General features: G+C 46.4%; 1 protein-coding gene across 15 annotated transcripts in view; it reads right to left on the reverse strand.

Moving 5' to 3' along the window:
- The window catches only part of CACNA1B (calcium voltage-gated channel subunit alpha1 B), a 281,607-nt gene extending 264,978 nt beyond the window's left edge, over positions 1 to 16,629 (reverse strand). For 7 of the 15 annotated variants that reach the window (XM_066980511.1, XM_066980512.1, XM_066980509.1 and 4 more), the window contains exons 1-3: positions 15,907 to 16,625; positions 13,401 to 13,506; positions 6,858 to 6,997 (exon numbers count right to left, since the gene is read on the reverse strand). In XM_066980511.1, coding sequence (XP_066836612.1) covers positions 6,858 to 6,997; positions 13,401 to 13,506; positions 15,907 to 16,166 — 506 coding nt within the window. In that variant the 5' untranslated portion in view covers positions 16,167 to 16,625. Of the gene's footprint in view, positions 1 to 6,857; positions 6,998 to 13,400; positions 13,507 to 15,906 lie in introns of all 15 variants that reach the window. The other 8 variants (XM_066980520.1, XM_066980519.1, XM_066980518.1 and 5 more) reach the window with 3 other exon arrangements.
- Between the last annotated feature and the right edge of the window lie 4,123 nt (positions 16,630 to 20,752).

Here is a 20,752-nt window from a genome sequence, read left to right on the forward strand (position 1 = left end):
GAGTTTCCTCTCCATTTGGAGAAAAGCTATTTGTTGGCGTCTCATCTTTCTGGCTTGTTGCGCAGTACCCATCATTTATCAGTTCGCATACCAGGTATTCAATACCTTGCAGTCACCTCTAATAAAGTAAGAAATAAGCATGTCAATCTCATTATTTATTGCCCTTGAGAAATACACTGACCTGAACTGTTCAGTGTGCCACAACAGGGAGAGCAGAGCCTTGCTTCGAGCTGACATCTGCCAGGAAAGGGCTGCACCCACCTGCAGGTCCTCTGAGGGTCCGTGACCATCTGCAGCCTTCCTGTGAGCATAGCCCCGAGCCTTCCTCTGCTCAGGAAAGTCTCCTTCCAATTTAGCAGCCAGCCACACAATTACACACCTACCTGCTCAAACTCCTCTATCCACCCCACCAAAATCAATGCACAAAAGCCACTGTAAGTAACAGGAGAAACACAAACTCTAATTAACAACCCAATGGGCTCAGTACAGCCCGGGACCCCCTTCGGTTGTTGTGAGACAAACCCGTATAGAAAGCAAGCACCAGCCCCCAAGGAAACTGCTGCCCCACTGGGTAAAACTGGTCATAAGAGGGGATAAAAAGGAAGCAGAAACATTTGCCAAAGTAAGTTTAGAGACTGTAAATCATCCCTCCCTCTCCAGTGTCTTCTCCTTTGATGGAAGCTGTTTCCTAAGCTCCCCAGTGTGGCTTCAGCTTCCCAAAAGCCCAGATGGTCAAGTGACAGACAACAGGACAACTTCAAACTATTTCAGACTGTTCACCGAGTCCTCACATGCCCTCTCCTCTTCCAGTTCCCAGCCACTTGTTTTCTCTGCCTTAAAAAAAAAAATAAATTGGTTTCTTTCCTTCTTCCATCACAGCTCCCATACACCTATCAAACCTCCACTTCACACCTTGCATTCAGGAAAGCAGGTAAATTCCATTTCCCTTGTCACATTTTTTATCTGATTTAATTTCAGAAGGTACCCTTAGCTTTGCTGAGCCAGCAAGTATTCATTCATCATTGGAGCATAAAATATATTGGAAATAGAGATCAGCTCCATTAAAATCTAGAGGTTTTGCTTTTACCATGACTCATGTGCGCAATGCTAATAGCAATCACAGCCTTAGTCCGTCACCACCCATACTGTATAACCATGCAAAGAGACTTACTGTTTTCCATGTGATAATTTATCAGGATGAAGCTTGTCCCTCATAAAGCATCCATTTTCTCTACTCCTGTTGCTGCTCAGCTTTGCTTTCTAGCACAGACATGCCAGAAGTTCCACATAGGAAAGGCAGAGAGAAATCTGCATTTCCCTGCTTCTGCCTCATTTATTCCCTAGGTGTCTAGATCTAAGGCTTTATAAAGAAAGCACTGAGCATACTGTCTAAAGCATTGCTGGAAGTACTTTCAAGGGTTTTTGTTTTGTTTTTCAGGCATTCAGATTATTACATTCTATGGTTATTTGGGGGTGGGTATTGAACTGTTCTGGGGAGTACACAAATGCCAGTCACACAGGGCCTGTAATTCAGCCATCCTACTCTACGGGCTTTTGAATGCACAGAGATTTGTGTGTGAAGAAAAAATGCTAGAGACTACAGGCAGCTACGTGTATTTGACAGCTTCAGAAATCCCAGCCCTACCCAGACATTCACTTTTCTAGTGCTTTCCTAGTCACATCACACCCCACACCCTGTCTGGGACCTACATCCACCTCAAGCTGAAAGATCAGAGCTCTGCAGCCTGCTGTAGAGACCAGGCTCGATGGTTCCTACGCTTCCCCCTTTGATAGTCATCACCGCAACCAAGACTGCTGCTGCTCCTCATGCACTGCGCCAGGAATAGCATCTCAGACTGCCCACATATGAAGATGATCCTGGTAACTAGCAAAGCTAATATCAAGGATGAACAGGTCCTTATTATTAAAAGAGTTACCTTCCAGATTATTAGCATCACCAGTGAGGCTAGGAGCACATTTCTGTCATCCAGACAATCAAGATAATTCTAGCCTTTGTAATTTGTTCCCAACAGCCTGAGACATCAGTAATTGCACAGATACTTTGTGCACATCATTTGGCAGCTCCCGGCCTGGCACACGCTGTCTCTGCCAGTCCCACCCAGAGATCCAGGCAGCTGATCCAACTGGCTCAAGGCACAACCAGGACTCTTCGAGAGTGTTCAACGCAGGCTGATTAAATAAAATAAAAATATATATAAAAAAAAAACCTAACTCTGCTCATAAAGGACAGAACACGAGCTTGTTAAGTGCTCCATTTATTTGTACCAGTCTTAGCAACTCTCACTGTTGGACAAACACTGCACATGGTCACGGTCACTGGTCCGAGAGGATACTCTAGAACTAGGGAAGGAGCAGAACAGCAGCACAGGTCAGTGGTGCACAGAGCAGCTCTCAGGTCAAGGGAGGCCAGGCAGAACAGGACTCTGACAGGGGAAAAGCTGGAAACTCATAAAACCAAAAGCATACAGAAACGGGATCTCACTACACAAAATCCAGAAGATGCTAAGGGAAACCTCAGGTAGCTAGTGATGGGAAAAACAGGATAAGCGGCAGCTTTTCTTCTGGTCCATAGTTAGATCATGAAACCTTTTATCCAGGATATGATGCAGCCAAAATTATAAACAGGCTCCAAAATACAGCCTAGGAGGAGAGTCCGCTTGCACTACCCAGTTTAAACATCATCACACCCACCTTTTCCCCAAAAATCCCTGTACCTGTGAAATTTGGGAATCAGGAAGGTAACAGGAAGATAAGGATTCATGGTTTGTTCTCATTCTTCCCCTAGAACCCAGACTATTATACAAGCTCCAGGGAGAGAGAAGCTCATAGTTTGACCCAGCACAGCAATTCTTCAGGCCATTTCATCTAAGGCTCAGGACACCAAGAGAAATTTTATAAATAACTCCAACAGAAACAGGTTTGAACCTTAGAGGTCCTGAATGCAGGCTCAGAGCTCCATTCACTGCCGTGTAACTGAGGGCACTGGGTGTGGGGAAGACTTGGTTCCCAAGACAACTGTGGATTTCTGAGGTTTCCACCCCAAGACAGGTTACAGCAATAGAGTAAAAAATCCCCTTTCTCCTCCCTTGGGAAAAGTACGTTAAGATTATATCGTCCCAGGCCAACTGGGCAATTACATTCTTGTGTGATTTAGAGCTGCTAATGGGTGATGTCATCACTGGAGCAAATGCAAGCCCATAAAAACGTGAAAATAAAATGAGCAGGCACTATAAAATGTGTCTCCACAACAGCAAAAAGCACATCGCAGTAGGGCAGCTTTCCTCGATACTCATCTACAGCTATAGGAGTTTAAAAGAAATAACTAAAAAAATTACAGAGGAAAAGATCTTCCAGGGAGCAGCAATCTATTATTTTCCCAGGCCTTTATTAACAGCAGATCAGCAGGCTTCCTTGAAAGTAAATGAGAAAAAGGCACCGTGGCACTGCTGTGGAAAGAAACCGGGGGAGTGTTTTCTGGAGCAGCAAACCAAGCCGTTTGGGGCCACTGTCTATTAGTCTTCAGTTTAGCTCAATAGGATATTGATCCTGGCTGCATATAACAGCACCCTGATTTATTTTCTGATTAGCAAGTGTGACTGTCTGATTTTGACAAGCAAAATGTCCATCATTGCAGGCAAATAAAAAAATACGTATTTATCAGTAATAACAGTACGCAGGCCTTGAGTGGCGATGGAAGGGGTGGTGACAAAAAAGAAGCAAGTGGGAAGGGTTACTGCATGATCACTGACATTTACATAAGGGTAAATTCAATCAATGCAGAACCTTCCCCCACAGCCTCCTCCAAAACACACCCAGACACTGGCTGGCCCTCTTCCTATGGAAACAGCCAACGAGAGCAGAGCTGCTCTTTGCTTTTATGGGCTTCAGCTAAATGCTGAAAGTGAGATCGGATTTTCTGATATTCACCATTTACCTTAAAAATGTGCACCCAACAGCATTAACAGGTGTACAACTCTGCATGCGATATCATGAAAATGCATTTCATGATCTTTCCTGCTTACATGGAAAAAAAGAAAAATCAAAATCCCTCTATAATATTGAAGATCAGTGTGAAACTGAGCTTGGGAACTGAACCTTGATCACTGCCTGAGAAACATGAAGCAACATTTTTAAGTGGAAATCTTGCACATACAGCAAAGGAAAGCTTTTGATTATGAGTAATAAAAGTATATTTCAAAAACTGATGTCCTGCCTATCCATATTTATAAGAATGCATAAAGTACAAGTTCAGCACTGTCCTTTTATGTTATTATTCTCTGGCTTTTTGCCTTTTCTTTTTTTTTTTTTTTTGAAACAGATCTGTGATCGCCTTCCCCAGAAAGGAAAATGAAAGCTCAATTTGTGCCACCAGCTCCCTGGAGAAACAGCCGGGGCTGTTAGCAGTAAGCATCCCTACTCAGCAACCTGCCTTCAGTGTCTCCATGCAGAAACGCCAGGCAATATTCACTCCAGGAAGGGAAGAGGCCGTGCTCAGGCTCTTCTCGAGCATCAGCTAGCCAAGCCGAGGAAGGCAATGGGTGGCTGAAAGCGTTTCTAGCCTCTGAAGGAAGCCTGAGGAAGAGAAGCTTCTGCTTTCTAGCACAGACCAATGGCAACACAGGAGTGAGGTAAAATACAAGGATCTAGGAAATTCAGAGCGAAACACAACCATCTACAGAGGAAATACTAATTTAACACCCCCCATGTGAATCTGCAGCTCTCTCAAGGCTATTTCTCTACCATAGGTGCCTCCACATTATCAGTGGGTTTGTAATTACAGCCCCAGACATTCACCTAACTAAGCATTTACCTAACCAAGCACACTTGATGTTTGCAGTAGGGCCCCTCAGACACCAAAAGTTGGGCACAAGCTTAAGAACCTCGCTAAATCCAGGCCTCAATTTAGCAGATTAGCAGGCTGTGGGTTTCCTCACTAGAGCTAACTCTTGGGCTTGATGTTGTCTGGTTTACACATTGCTTTCCCTGCACGGCCTGCCTGGTGGGAAGTCCATGTACAAGACAGTTTCAATGCAGCCCAGCTAGCATCACCATTGGAAACCAGAAGCTTTGACGTTAACAGGATTGTACTTCAAAAGAATACGCGTGTTTGCAGATGGCAACAGGGTTCCTTATTACAGCTGTCTAATCAAGCCGATATTCCGCAATTATGCTCAGAGATCAAACAGCGCTGCAAACAGTGCTCACAATAAAACCAGCACCAGTAAGATGCCCGTGTCACGCCCATAGCATTGCACAGTCGTTTGTGACTCCACAAGCATGGCAGCGTTTCAGATGCTGTTGCAAAACTTTGAACATCTCCATCACAGCTAGTCAGTTTTTAAATCTACATTTTTAGACTCTTGGCCTGTGTTCATTAAAAAACAGAAAAAAATTATGCCTAAACAAATAGCTATATGGCTTTAATTCAGGAAAGCTTTTACATAGAACCTAAAGTATGGAACCATTTGAGTCAGCTGAATTCAAACATGTACTTGAATGTTTTGCTGAAGGGTAGATCAAAACATGTGCCAAAGTCCTTTCCAGAACCAGGGCCTTGGTTTAGTGATTTTTTTTTTTTTTAATGTTTGGTTTGTTTTCATGGTTTTTTTTTAAACACTCAAAAGGGCATAGTGCAAACTAGGAACCAGAACAGACCATCAGTGCAAATAATTGGAACGTCTGTGTTAATTCTCTTTTCATCCCAGTAGCCCCTATGCTTCCAGGTATGTAAATCTAATTCTGCTTATGGCTCCACTGAAGTTTCTATTGATTAAATACCCAGCCCCAGCAGCAGGAGGATCAAGCCCTGCATATTTATTTTCTTCCTCAATACATAAAGAACTCCCTTTGGCCTCTCAATTGCTGTATCACATGATACACTGAATGCAAATAGAATTACAGCGCTAATGTATCTAATGAATATATTTGTATATGTATGCAAGCATTTTCCTAACAACATTCTACTGTACACCACTAAGCAGACCAAAGAATATATATGTTCATCACACACAGAAGGTGTGTGAAATGAGTGCATATTAATAACAAGAACCAGGGTTCATCTTCATGGGGAAAAACTAACCAAGATCATTCCAAGGTCAGGACCTCATGCAGACCTTTGGAAACCCTAACATTTCATTTGGAGCTTTAAAGCACAATTTGTAGACTTCAAGAGTTACTTAATGTTTGCATTTTCATTATCCACTAGCTTTACATTACACATACATAAAAATAGAAACCGTTGCAACGCATAACAAAACTGTAAGCATTTCCAAGAAACAAATTAGTGATATCATTTCAACCAGGGTACAAAACACAAATAACGTTTTCAGCTGCAGCCTTACAAGACATGCACCCTCGTTGAATTATTTTCAGCAAAGTTATTTTGTAGTAAACCAAATGCATTCCTGCAGAAACTTCACTGATTTCAGAGTTATAATAGCTTAAAGATGGGATGCATTTAATTTGCTAGCTCACTCCACATTGACTTTTGAAGTCAGCCTGTAATGTCAGGAGAAAGATTGATTTAAATCAGGTTCAAGTACCTAGTGGCAATTAGAACCTGCAAAGCCTGAGAAACGTCAGTGAGCATCTGGATGAGAAACATGCCAGCATATGTACAAATAAATATCCTCAAAGCTTCTTTTTACTTGGTTCAGACAGTGCTTTGAAAGTGACTCACTCAGTACAATAACCATTATTTAAAGACAGCAAGGTCACAAACGTAGTTTTAGGGTACTATTTCACCACAACCGCTCCCACCCCAACCTGTAGTTTAAGAACACCACAAATCAGAGCAAGACTCCCCTTTAAACTTAGGGCAAGAGGAGGTCACTTACCCTGTGAGGACCACAACAAAATCCATCACGTTCCAGCCGTTTCGGAGATAAGAGCCTTTGTGAAAAACAAACCCCAGAGCGATGATCTTTATACCAGCTTCAAAACAAAATATTCCAATAAAGTACGGCTCAGTGTCATCCTGAAAAGAATGAAATCAGAAGTGTCAAGGAGATACCTGTGCTTCTGCACTCGCATCAGCAATTATATAAGCAACTATGTGCACCAACTTCACGCCCTTTTCAGCTCTCTGGACAGAGTTGAAACAAAAAGGTTCAAGCATACTGGAACTAAGCACAGAAGAGGATTTCAGAATTATTCCCTCTGACGGTAGATTTGGCTTTTTGCATGGAAAATTCTATTTGCCTTTATTCCAATGGTTTCACCCCACACTTTGCACCATTACTCAAGATTCTGGAAGGAGTTTCAACACTGAAATCTTGCTCCAAGGGTAAATTTAAACTTGAGATCACATTTCTGTAATTACTGATGAAGAAAACATGCATTTTGCAAATCATCCAGGAAACAGAAACTAAAGAATGTCTTGGGAAGTAACAGTCAGCACAGCAAGCTTGCAAACACAGGCAGGAAGTTATTTCTTTATCCTTTATTCCATCGGTTCTTACTTCACGCTTTCCCCTCTGTGTTCCTAATTTCCATAGCTGCAGATTCATTTATTTTTGTTTTGCTGTGTAACCAGTTCAGGGAGAAAACCTCATTCCCTTCTGTTATGGTGGAAGCAGTAAAATTTGTGTCTCAGGCCCACAGCTCCATGCCCTAGCTCAAATGACAGGAGACCAAACTTAGCCTCCACGGCTTTACTAAACATCTTCTCCATCTTTGGCACCAGATCCCTCAGTATTATATTGATAAGAGTTTCAACACAAATGCAATGCCAAATAGAATTATTCAAAGTTGGAAAAAATACGTGGACAAGAAATGGGAACAAAGTAAAAGGTGAAAGTACCAGGCATCAGTTTCAAGAACATGTTAATTAGCTTTGGCCTCTGTATCCAATTTCCAAGCGTGTCTTAGATCCATGATTTCTGCTGACGGCAATGGAAGTACGGCAGCCCTACCCAGAAGGAAGCAAACTCACAAATTAGGAAATTAGAAATCTTTGTTCCAGGGGCTTTGGCATTTCTGACCATAAGAGCTGAGCAGCTGTTTCGCGCACAGTTGTTTATGTTTTGCAATTCTGCTAATGACAAAAGGTGATTTCAGTTATCCTGTGCAGACAGAACATGAATGTCAAGTCTTCGTGGCCACAGAACAAAGAAAGGAGCGGCTTTGATACAGGCATTTATTTTTACAAACATAGCAACTCTTGCTGAAATTTGACCCTGCACCAGCACACAGGCCATGCTTTAGGCACGGTACTTGTTACCGAAAGCCAGGTTTTCACACATAGAAGGGCAACATAATAGCACACCCCTCCCAAAGAGGCTTAAGCACTTAGCACATCGATGCGTACCCAACTCAGCAAGTCAACCATGAAGCACTAATCACTGACGGCACCTCTAAGCTGTTGGAAGTGACTACCTCTGGACAGGATTTTCCATCAGTGGCTGAGTTGAAAAGATTTGTTTCCAACAATTCAGCACCCTACACACACTTCAGTGACCCCGGCTCCCCCATATGCTTCACCCTATAACATCTCTAATCCCCTCCACCTTTCTTAACCTCACAGCTCCCCATTCCCATTCCCCTGTGGCCGGGCAGGAAGGCCAGCTACCTGCAGATCACACACGCGCAGGCTAGCTGGCTAGACAGCAAAACAGAGCAGCTGACTGTTGAGATCACACTGTTGCCCTTCGACTGAAATGGACAAAACAAAAATTGGCTTCTCCTCCAGCCAAGGTTTTTCTACAAACTGCAGCCTCCAAGCTCGCTGCCCCTCCACAGAACCTCGCTGGTGCAGCCCAGAGGATTCAGAACCTGTCAGCGGCCAGACTGAGAAACTCCAGTCAGCCCAGTGCTATTTACCCACAGAGAAACAGGCGTAAGGCACGGCTATCAGACGCTTTTTGACCCTCCCCAAACACCATGCACTAAGAGCTTTCTTCTAGCAGTTTCTCCACAACAAGAGCTGGAGGCATCCCAGGACTACAAGCCAGTACAGAAAAGAAGGAAACAGGAAGAGAGGTCAGAAAATGTCATTTGGGATTTCAGAAGAAGCTACCTTACTGCTCCTGCTCCTCAGCTTTCCCTTATGCACACAGGAGCACTCCAGCTCCCTTAGTCTACCTGCTCCTCCACCCCTTCTAGCTCAACAAACATACAAAATCTTTGCAAACAAAGACCCCCCACCCAGCCCATCCTTCACAACCTTCCTACATCTACTAGTACGCCTCTAAAAACTACTCATCTCTAAAATAAAATTTAAAAAAAGAAACCACCACCTTACCCACACACACTCTCCCACCTTATTCCCTCACTTCCTGAAAACCTTACATCTACTCTGCCACCAGCCGCTCGCTCAATCTAGGTCAGGTGCCTTGTGATTACAGCTCACAGCTTTAAAGGACCACGATTCAGGTACTCAAGGATTTTATAGAATATGCTCTTCCCAAAGCTAAGACTATGCAGCGCTTTTAAGAAGTGGGTCAAAAAAAGTTATTGTCAGCTTCTAAGTAAGCAGGACGGATCACAGACGGGCTTGGGTATTATTACAAAGAAACTACCATCGATAGGGTTGGGAATGAGTAGCTGGGGAAACAAGAGGGGATAGAAAGAGGGTCTTTTCTAAGGCCTGTCTCAATTTAAATTAACAGCCTAAGAATTAGGGCAGTAACAAGGACGGGATGAAAAATAAACAATGCCCCACTAAGTAGTGGGGGCATGCTGCTGAAGAAAAGGATTTTTGCATTACTGTGTGTGATGGAAGGAGCTAGAGTATGAGGAGCTGGGTGACTTGCCCTGAGCAGCACTGAAAGGGCAGAGCTGTCGGCTCAGAAATCCTGTTGCCAGGGCATCCTGCAGCCCCCTTCAGATAGGAGGCTGGGTGTGGGGAAGCAGGTGTTAATGAATATCAGTGTGCACGCTTGGAAGGAGGGTGGAGAATTTGGGCAGCAGCCAGAGCTGTGCCAGCAGGTTGTTTGCTGTGGACACAGCAAAGCTTGAGACTGGGCCAAACTCACATTCAATCAATATGTTTCAGATCAGAAACAACTTCTGAGTCTGGGAAGTCATTACTATTCCTAGTCCATGTCCTAATGTCTTTCCTTGGCCTTTGGATGTGACAGCCTTGATAGGTTTGGGTGTGTAAGGCTTTGTTCATGCAAAGCTTAATATGAACAGCTCACATATGACTGCACAAAGTGCCTGTGGATAGGATAAAGAATTAAATCCATTAGCCAAGTGAGGGAGCTGTCATGCTGAATATCTGAGAAAACAGTTATGCTTTGCCCTCACACCAAAACCATCCGGGGAAGCCAAATACTCAGAGCCTACAGTGACACGCAGACGAGCATCCTACAGACCCGCTGGTGTCTTCAAACATGGTGTGCCCCAAAGCACGGCAGAAAATAGATTTCTTGTCCTGTAAGTTCTGACACTGTCAGACTGGGACAAATTCATGGTCTACTGCAGCTTCTCATGAAAAACTGAAAATTTCGGAGGGAGACAAAGGGAGCACAAGCACACCTCAGGTGGATATCCAAGAACACCATGAGCAAGGCATCCACCTGCGAGGCCATTCATGCCTCAGACCCTCCCACATCTGGAGCTCTGAACACCAGGTGCTGGGCCACTCATTGCAATTCCCTGAGCACCTTTTCACTTGGCATCCCTCCAAAGCAAGAGAATCACTAAATTCCCAGTGATAGACTCACTCAAAGGTACATTTCTACCTGAATGGTTGTGTTTTGACAAAGTCTTCAACCTTTGGATATAATTTTCCTGGATTTCATTAATAGGCTAGTCTCTCCCATCCCAATCTGGTAGAACAGTAACTGTATATGCTTTCAGTTGTGCAGAAGCTCTAGACAAAAAGAGCTAGGAATTAACCAAGCCCTGGAACAGGGTAGGTACGAGCAGTTTTTCTGTGTAACATACTACATACAGAAGATGGACTGAGAAAGATTACTTGTAACTCAGCCATTGCAACTCTTGAAATATTGTGTATACTGAGACATCGCTTGCTCTTCCCATGTGCTCAATTAACCCTGCTTGTCAGGTAACATGAGCACAGAAAACAGCCAAGTGAGATTGCACTGCAGGTTCGTATCTTGGGTCTCTGGGGAGAAACATAGAGGAATATCTTGAACAGCAGAGAAAAATAATGACAATGTTTCTATTGACTCCTCCATCATCTTTTTCTCAACTTTAACGAATGGACAATCTTAAGATTTTGTCTTTCTACCTATGGCACAAAGTATCGGTGCAGCTTTGTTTCTTTCTTCAACAACTCTGCCTACATCTCCCAGTTGTAAAACATTGATGATGTGTATCTCATCCTTAAGATCTGATTAACTCTTCAGTGATGAGCCCTCACTCCAATTTCAACGAACCCAGGAGAAAAGAAGATATATCTGTAAATCATTAACCAAAAAATAATAATAATAATTAAAAAAATCCAATTCTCTTCCTGCCAAAGACAGTAATAAAGGACTTGCTGTGATGTATGGACTTATAATTTGGCTTAACAATGCTGAAAATATATGGGAATGTTCACCCACTATAGCTTAACAGGGATTCATAACATTTTCAATGAAACAACTTACAGTTTGTGGAAGCGACAGGAGCATTCTAAGGAGGTTTCACTTTGAAAACCAAAAGACAGTTTTTGTATTCACAATGCTTAATTTTTAAAGCATATGTTGCAAATAGAAAATTTAATGACTTGTAAATATCCTCACTGTTATTCTATGATAAACCCTTTATACTTCAGTTACAAACGTGCTATAGTTAAAATGACCCTGGAATATCTGGATCAAAGACAATGCTAGGCAGCAGTATTTGGGACACAAATCAGGGGTTAATTCTTCTTTCATTGCTAAGGCAGAGCCTTGAAGGTGAAGTCTTCACCTTGACGGTGAAGACTGTGCATTTAACTCATTCAGTAATCTTACACTGTTTGCTGGTAACGCCAGTGCTCCCCTTTGTAATGACCGGGACAGAAACTGAAAGTGTACATGCAAGTACCAGGCATGGAATTAATGCAATGGGGAAGAGGACCAGTAAACAGCATCTAGGATTCCCCTTATAAATCTAGGGATACGGAGGTGCATAGAAACAACATGCTAACCATACTCCCCCCTGCTTAAAATAACATACCACCAAAAAGTTACCAACCCAGAAAATTCACAAAACTACCTTTACTCTACATTCAAGGACCGTAGATGGAACCCTGGCATTTCCCCAGCTCAATCATTATCCTGAGTCTAAATCTGTGCTTTGCTCACAAACAGAGATTTACCTTACTATCAGATCCCAAAGCATGCAAAGCTATATTGTCATCTGATGGCAAAAAGATTAACACGTATTCTTCATTTTTTCCTCATCGTTTCTTAAGTAGAAATTGTTCACATAAAAAGAGACTTAGCAAATACAACGTAAGTGGACACCGGTATCGGTGGATATATTTCCAAACAGGCAGTATCAACTAGCCGAGCCTGAAGCTCTTTCTAGATCTATCACTTATACACCTTTTTTGTTTGTTTGTTTCTGAAGAATGAGGTTGTGAAAGTTGCCCACTGCTATGGACCAGCCTTGGAAACTGTAGCAACCAGAATACAGAGGCTATAACTTTTGGCAGCAAGGCTAATATTATCTTTGTTTCAATTATTTAATATCTACACGTAATACACATATGGATACATATTTATTCATACATTGAATATAAACCAGGACTAATGCATTTAGGCTTAAAAGATGTTCCAGATCATTAACAGCAGAAGAAAAGAAAAACAATCGAACTAAATATTATCCTTTTTTTCCTATAGTGGTAGTAAATGGAAGAATGATTCTGAAGCTATTTTTATATTTCCTTTTGAAATAAGGTAATTGAGCTCATTACCATAAAGCCTGCTGGTAAATTATTTTCCTAAATTCCTGCTTTTTTGGCAGAGAAGCGTTACAATCTAAACCCAGAGTTTGTATTGTAGGTTCCTTGATATACAGCTGTAGCAGGAAGAGAGCTGAAAGGCACATGAACATAAAAGGATACTCTGTTCTACCACTTTCTGCGAAAATAACACAGAGGTTCGTTTGATTCTACAGATAATTCTGAGCTTTTGGCAGTCCCTTCCTGTCCTGGTCTACAGACAACCCAAGTTTGCTGCTCTTCTGATATACCGTAAGGTCCCGCTTTTCTCGCAGTTGGGCAGGGCTGGCTAGAGTGATGAAGCATTCTTGTGGAGATGGGATCGGGAGGTTATAGTTATACTTGTTGTCACTAGCTTATTTGTTCTGATTGTCAGTTCAATGCCATTTGCTTACATGCAGATCTTAAAAATAGATACAAGCACCAACAACACTGGATGGCTGATTGCTTTTTGTATTAGACCAGAAACAAAAAATCTAAATAAATAAATAGAACTCACCAATCTCTCTGACATAGGTGTCTTGTCTCCATCCGGCAAATGTTGTTCCAGAGCCAGCACAATACAATTGGCTATGATTGTAGCTAAAATCATGTATTCAAACGGAGTGGGAATCAGAAGTTAAAGAAGAAACTAGACAACATGAGAAGCACCTCATTGAAATCCCATTTCTACCTAAGCAGTTACATTGGTTGAGCGTTCAAAGATCTCTCATCTGTTTTGAAGACGTTTGGTCTCCTAGATTTCCTCAGTTCTTTCTGGAGTGTCTCTGGAAGAAGAGTAGGAAACTGGCTCTCTTCTTTGTGAGAGTTAGTGGCTTACACAAAAGCTGAGCTGCTCAAGGAGTACGGGAACAAGGATGAAGAAAAGAAAAGGTCGAAAAGAAACACAAAGCTATTATTTATTATTTTTAAATGAAAATGAGAAGCTAAACTGCCACAAAATAGATAATACAGCTAGATATCATCTGAAAAATTATTTTTCAAAAAGACGTTAACGTTAAACATTGTCATTCAACTTGACCGCATAGCATAAACAAGTAATGGGCTAGAAAAGTTCAATTTAGAGCATCTACACTGGGCCAAAACATGAATTACTGCGAGATCACAACGCCTGCTCCTGATGAGAACCAAATCATCAGCGCCCCATCGAGCCGTGCAAGGGATGAGAACCCACAGGACAGAAGCAAACCCGGCACCAGGTACTCCCGCGCCTCTCACCCTCATCTCTAGCCCTGGCTCATGGCAAGTCCCTGCGCTCCCAGGGCGGAGCCACAAAACGGGCAGCTCCGCTCAGCACTGCTCAGCACCACGGGCAGCTCAATTCAGCAGTGCTCAGCACTGCGGGGAGCTTTGCTCGGCACTGTGGGCAGCTTTGCTCAGCACCGTGGGCAGCTCCATTCGGCACCATGGGCAGCTCCGCTCAGCACCGCGGACACCTCTGCTCAGCACCATGGGGAGCTCTGCTCAGCACCGCTCAGCACCACGGGCAGCTCCCGCTCAGCATCGCTCAGCGCCGCCCCTGCCCAGGCTCCCTGGGCGCACCGCGGTGCGGGGAGCAGCTGGGGGCTCTGCCAGGAGGCTGCCTCCGCAGCACCGTGGGTGCCGACCCCACGCCGAGCGATGAAGGGGACGACCAGGCACCCAAGGGCTGGGCAGGGAGCAGACCGCATCCAGCCTTGCAGGAAATGCACTGCTCCGACTGCCACTGGGGCTTCGGAGCTTGTTTATTCAGGCTGAATGCAGGGAAGGAGACGTGGATAAGGAAATACAGCACTGCCTGTGATTTTATAACAGGGACGGAGAGATCAATATATGTGCGTGCGTGCATGTGTGTGTGTGTGTTCAGGAGGAAAGGAAGTGCATTCACTCTACTGGTGTGTATTTTTTTCCTGTTAGCCCCTCTGGAAGTGAAAGCTGGGGAAGCCTGAAGGGAATGGCCTCTGTGGCAATTGAAAGTGTTGCTAGGAGGCTGGGAGAAGGCCTTACTGATGTTAGCTAGGATTATTAGGTGTGTGATATTAAATGAAAAGCAAACAACCAGCTCCCTTGAGATCACCAGTGTAATACACTCCTGTACATGCACGCACACGCACACACACGCACTCATGTACTATACCTACTCCCTGGTAACCTCAAATAATCTTGGAAGAAGAGCCTGCTTCCCTTTCTCACAGCTTTACAACCCCACCGTGTGCATCATTACAAGCAGAGCCCCCTTCTAAGGAAGATCTCCGCAGCTCACTTGGCCTAGAAGCTGGTTCTGAGACAGAAAGCATCTGCCCCTTTCACAATACAGCAGATGAGCCTTCTCTTCACTTACTGCCTCCTCCTGTCACGAAGCTTTGCTTTTTTTTATTTTTATTTTTTATTTTAGAACACCCTAAGCTTAGGCGAGGTACCTAGTTCAAAGTGACAAGATTCATGTCGGTGCCAATGCATTCAGGAGGTGATGTACTAAAAACCCAGCTGTAATGGTTGTATTAATCGGATTTTGCAAGGTATCTTGGCTATCAATATCTCTACTATCAATGCAGCTTCAATGCCAAGATGTCACCATTTTTATCTTACGTTTCTTCCTCTATTCAGAGTGAGAAATAAGAGTTGTAAGGCTCTAAGATGGAAATAACAATCAGGCTTCATTAGCAGGAATCTCACAGATCCCTTTGCATTTGGTTTAAACCATAGGAAATGCAAATCCATGCAACTGTGTATCTCACACCTAAATACACACCAGAATTCACGTATGCCTTACACCCCTGACATAGTCAAAAGCACACTCTGCCGCTCCCACAGAAGCAATTTGCTGTGATACCAAGCTACACGGCCGTACATTACGTCGGACACCAGGCTCCATGTCACACACACCCATCACACACCGGATCACACATGCACGTCTGTATTAGCACCAGACACTCACCCTCAGCTGACTAGAGGGGTCTCTTCCCCCAGTCACCCCCTCCCCACCTTCCCCCCCCCGTGCCCACACACCCTCCCTGAAAGGATATGGCCATTCTGTTATTCGCTTGGCGTATTTCCGTATAACATTATCTTCACTGAAGATGAAGAGGGATCTGTTGACTGTGAAGCAGTTCTGTTTGACAGGGATGGGGTTGTAGAGAGCCATAGTCCTGGCTCTCTGAGCCATCGACTGCTTATACATCCTTTGGCCGGCCTGGGGGCCACCTTGCCGGCTGCTCCCTCTTCCAGCCCCGGCTGGCCCTCCACCTCCATAGCGTGTTGGCAGATCATCCCCGAACCGAGCCATCCTCGCAGTGCACGGAGCCGGGCGCTACAATCCAAACTGGCAGCCGAGGCGAGAGGAAGACGCATCACAGCGCGCAGCACTTCTCCCTCCGGGGGCTTCGGTTGCGGGGTCGGGATGGATCGCACCAAAATATAGAGCTGGATTTAAAAAAAAAAAAAAAAAAAAAAAAAAAAAAAAGCGCCTTCCCTTCCAACACCCCCTCCTCTTCCCTCGCCACCGGGGGGCTGCCGGAGCAGGGGAAGGCTCCGAGGCTCCGCTCACCTCCCCGCACAGGTGCCGTGTCTCCGGCCCGACCTCATGGGCGGGGCCGCGGGGCTGGTGCCGGCCGGGCGCGGTCCCTCCGGCGGGGCTCGGGGCTGGCAAGGGGCCGCGCTGCTGCCGTGCCCGCCGCCGGAGCGCTCCGCCGTGCCCTGCCCAGCCCAGCCCGGCACGGCCCGGCACGGCTCGGCTCGGCTCGGCCCGGCCCGGCCCCGCCGCATGTGATGCCCGGAGCCAATCCTTCGCCGCGGCTCCGCCCGCTCCAGTCACCGGCACCGGGAGGCGGGGAGGGAAGGATGGAGCCCGGCCGCCGCCGCCCACCCCGCTAAATACGGCGGAACCGCGGCCGCCCCCCGGGACGGCGGGGGAGGGAGGAACCGAGCCCACCGCCCCCCCCCACGACCCCCGGGGGGGCGGGGGGGAACAGGGGAGGCGATCCCTGCGCCTGCACACCGCTGCCCAGATGCTGCACCCATGCCGCCACCCCCCCGCCCTGGGGAGTAGGGGTGCCCCCGACCCCCATATTGTACCCCACAGAAGGCTGGGTGCAACGGGGGGGGGCTCATTTTGGGAGAGCTGGACCCAACCCAGCGACAGGGACAGCTGTGGATGGGGGGGGGGGGGGGGGTGCGAGCCCCCAGGTGCCCGGGGACACGCAGGTGAGGCGGTGCAGAGGTGGGCGCACGCAGCCTGGTTTGAACCGGAGAGCTGCACCCTTTTGGACAACTTACTTTGCATCCCCCTTGGTTTGAATGACTCCTGCAGAGCTCTGGATACCTTTAATCCTGTATTTATGGGTGAAATCCTTTAATCCTGTTTACTCCAACAGCCTCCGTTGCTCTCATCCACCACAAGTCAGAAAGCTCACCGTGCCTTGCTCCCAGAGCGCCTCACATCAACAGTCACTGCAGTAGCTGGTGAGGACACTCTTCTTCTACTTTTAGGCTAAATCAGCAATAAAAACTATTAATTTTTAGAAAGGACCCTCCAGAGAAGTCAGGGCTGTCAACAGGGGGACATTTTCACTTCCCCCACAGTAAGGAAACCCTGGACTCTGCTAATGTGTTTTTGCCTTAGTCATCCAAGCTGTCTCAGTTCAAAACCAACCCACCAACGAGGCAAGTCTGTAGCAATAACATCTGCTGGCTTCAGGAGACAGCAAGAGGGTTTTCACAAATAAGGGCTGGCAGCGTCCAAAAGGGTGACTCTCCGGAAGAAACCCACTTCTTACACGGGGCTTTGGCATCCGAAGGGCTTCCTCGCGCTGCAGCACAGCCAGGAGGTGCCCTCGGAGGCAGCACCGGCTGCCGGCGTGAGCAGCATTGACTCAAGGAGCTGTAGAAGGAAGCAGCAAGGCAGGAGGGTGCAGCACATGCTGCTGCCTCGAGGGCTGGGCGCAGCAACAGCGGCCACCCTGACGTGGCCACCTGGTCTCTGCCAGCCCTGGGGACAAGGTCAGCGAGCCTTGCCTTCCCACACACAGTCTGGGAGGTCACGGGGCTGGAGAACTTAAAGCAGGACTTACCCCAAGCCCAGTGCTGCTGATTTGTGGATCGAACCAAACGCTGGAGTCACTGGGAAAAGCTGACGTCTGTGGGAAGCAAGGCCTCGCACTTCAGCTGCCACCAGGTCGCTCCAGTGCCCGCCAGCTCAGCATCCCTGGGGCACCCAAACTGTCCCTGGGCACAGACCAAGGTGTGTTCCCTCACATTTCCTCCTTCACGCCCCGAGCATCACCCCAACCTGATCCCCACGGCTGGGCCACCAGGGGACCCCTTGCTTTATTTTACAGGGGAGAAGGAGAACGCAGGGAGCACACAGCCCTTCTCTTTCCCCTCTACAGCTTTCCCTAAAAACATCATCCTCACTGCAGTTTTTCTTTTTCCGTAATGGATTTATACTTTCATCTGAAAAGCAAGTTCCTCCCAGCTGATCTATTTAGTTGTCTAAAATCTTGCTTCTCTGTTTCTGGTCACTAAACCTAATATATGCTGTGGTCTTACATTATACAGCAGAAAAATGGGGCTCTTTTTGTCAGTAACCACTGGAAGGGGAAATGCCATTTTCAATAATCCCCCATCTCTTCTGAGAGAAACCAGCACCTGAAAAATTAAACACATTAGCTTACACAATTCTTTGTGCCTGAGTCCAACAAGATCGGTGGGGGGGGTAGGGGTGGGGGGGTGGACAGCTCTGAAAAGTCCAAAACATAAAAATGCACAGCATCAAATGGCACTGAGAAACAGGTCAAACCTCTGACTTCCCTGTCCCCTTCTCTCTGCCCAGAGCCCACGAGCCACCGAACCCCTGCGCCTCCCCCGAACCAACTCCCCAGCACCGTGCTGCAGCAGCGTCATCCAACAGTGGTGGGGGTGTTGGTGACAGCTAGAAAGTGATGCCAGCATGGCGTGGGGATGTTCTGTTAAACCACCACTTGCCCTTTTCCTCAGTCTGCATGCTCAGGGTTTGTTTCTTTCTCCCCCCCCCCTTCACACCATAGTGGAGATCACACAGATCTTAAGCATTGAAAGCCTTAAACACAAGAAAGTGATTGCAATTGCAAGGATTATTTGAGCTTTAAAAGGGAAAGCATCTGGATTTAGCTTGGCTTTTTAAGATTATGAAAAGAGCAGGGGAGTTAAGAGAAAGCAAAAAAAAATGGAGCATTAAAACAGGTCAGACGTCTATAATCTACCACTACAGGAGGGCAAAGAGCATTTCACGGCAAGTTCTAAAAATGGATTCGGTCATGAGTAACTCCTCCTAGTAAGCCCTAAAGACAAAGGTGAGCAGATGACACCACTCACGGTTGCCTCAGCTTCAATGAGGAGCCTTCCTCCCCTCCTCCCCCGAGCAGCTTTGCCAGGCAACCAAGCATTTCCCCGGACTTTCCCCTCCGCCCGGATCCACAAGCCTGAGGCAGGTGGCTGGGCTTCGGTGCAGCACTTCCATCTGGCCAGGTGAAGCCTGCCTTGCTGGGACCAGGCAAAGACACTGGAAGGATAGCCCAGGTGCCTGCACCTCAGAGGCCTGGGACACTCTGCCCTGGCAAAGTGGCTGATGAGAACTCCCAGACAGTCCGGATCCATCTCTGGGGGTGTTTCTTGTTGGACCACCTGGAAGGGCACTTCCAGCTCCAGGTGCCCCAGAGATCTGAGCATAGATGTCCTGGGGAGTGGGGACACAACCCCAGTATCCCCTCTGGTGCCATCCACCACCAAGCAGGCTACGAGGGAGATATTTGCAGGAACTGCAGGTGAGCTCTGGGGTCAGAGAGCTGTAGGTGGGCTCTTACTTGCCTCTCCAAATTTGCAAGGCTGAGGAACAGATCAGCCATTTCAACCCCACGCATGTTGGAGCCCTGGACCCAAGTTATTGCCAAATAGCACAGCTCCCAAGAGCACATTTCCTCAAAACAGTTAAATGACAGACTGCATATCACCTTCCATACCACAGGAAGGTCTGTAGCTCCAGGCCAAGAAAAGCAGCTTACCGAGGCATTCCTGGTCAGTGACTTCTCTCCTCGCTTGCATATATGCATTTTGCACCAGCTGTGCTAGAGGAAGATCCTGCTGTGAGGCAGGTAGAGAAAATTGTTAAAGGTTGCAGTTGAGTCTACCAGAAGAAGCCGAATGCCACTATGCAAAAAACAGCAAGGGGAGGGCAGTGGAAAAGATTCTCTGTTACTTTTTAAACAGTAATACCAGGATAAAACAGTGAACAAAAGGAAAGAGAAGCCTCACAAAGATACAGCTCCTCTTATGCACGTGTCATGATCATGGTATTGTCTGCAACACAAACAGTGCCCTGAGCCATGGGGCCAATTACCGTTCATTAGCTGCCGTACAAATGCAGAGTAAGAGAGACCCAGCCCCCAGAGCTCGGGGCATGAGCTGGGAGATGAGGCAAAGCCCCTGGGCTGTGGCTGGCTGGCAGTAACCTCATCCCTGCACGAAGGTGCACAAACCTCCAAGCTAGCACCCATGGCACAAAACCCAGCAGCCATTCCTTGGCTGTGGAATTTGTTAGCGAAACAAAGTCTGCTGGCATCTTTGCTGCATGCCCCAAGCAGCCAAATAACCAGGCAGTCAGCTCAGGAAGGACCCCAAGTAGCATAACCAAAGGCTGACTAACAACACATTAGTCAATTCGTGGCAACTGTTAACTGTGAAATCACAGGACACAGTGACATAAGGCTGTCCGTGAGCTGAAGACAGACCAGAACTCTGGTGCCAGTGGCCCACAATGTCCCTGCACCATGCCCGAGTCCCAGCAAGACCAGGCTTTCCTTCCTCTGTCAAACAGCAAAGCAACCCACTTGCAGGCAC

The sequence above is a fragment of the Anser cygnoides genome, chromosome 20 (assembly GCF_040182565.1).
Source record: "Anser cygnoides isolate HZ-2024a breed goose chromosome 20, Taihu_goose_T2T_genome, whole genome shotgun sequence".
Classification (NCBI taxonomy): domain Eukaryota; kingdom Metazoa; phylum Chordata; class Aves; order Anseriformes; family Anatidae; genus Anser; species Anser cygnoides.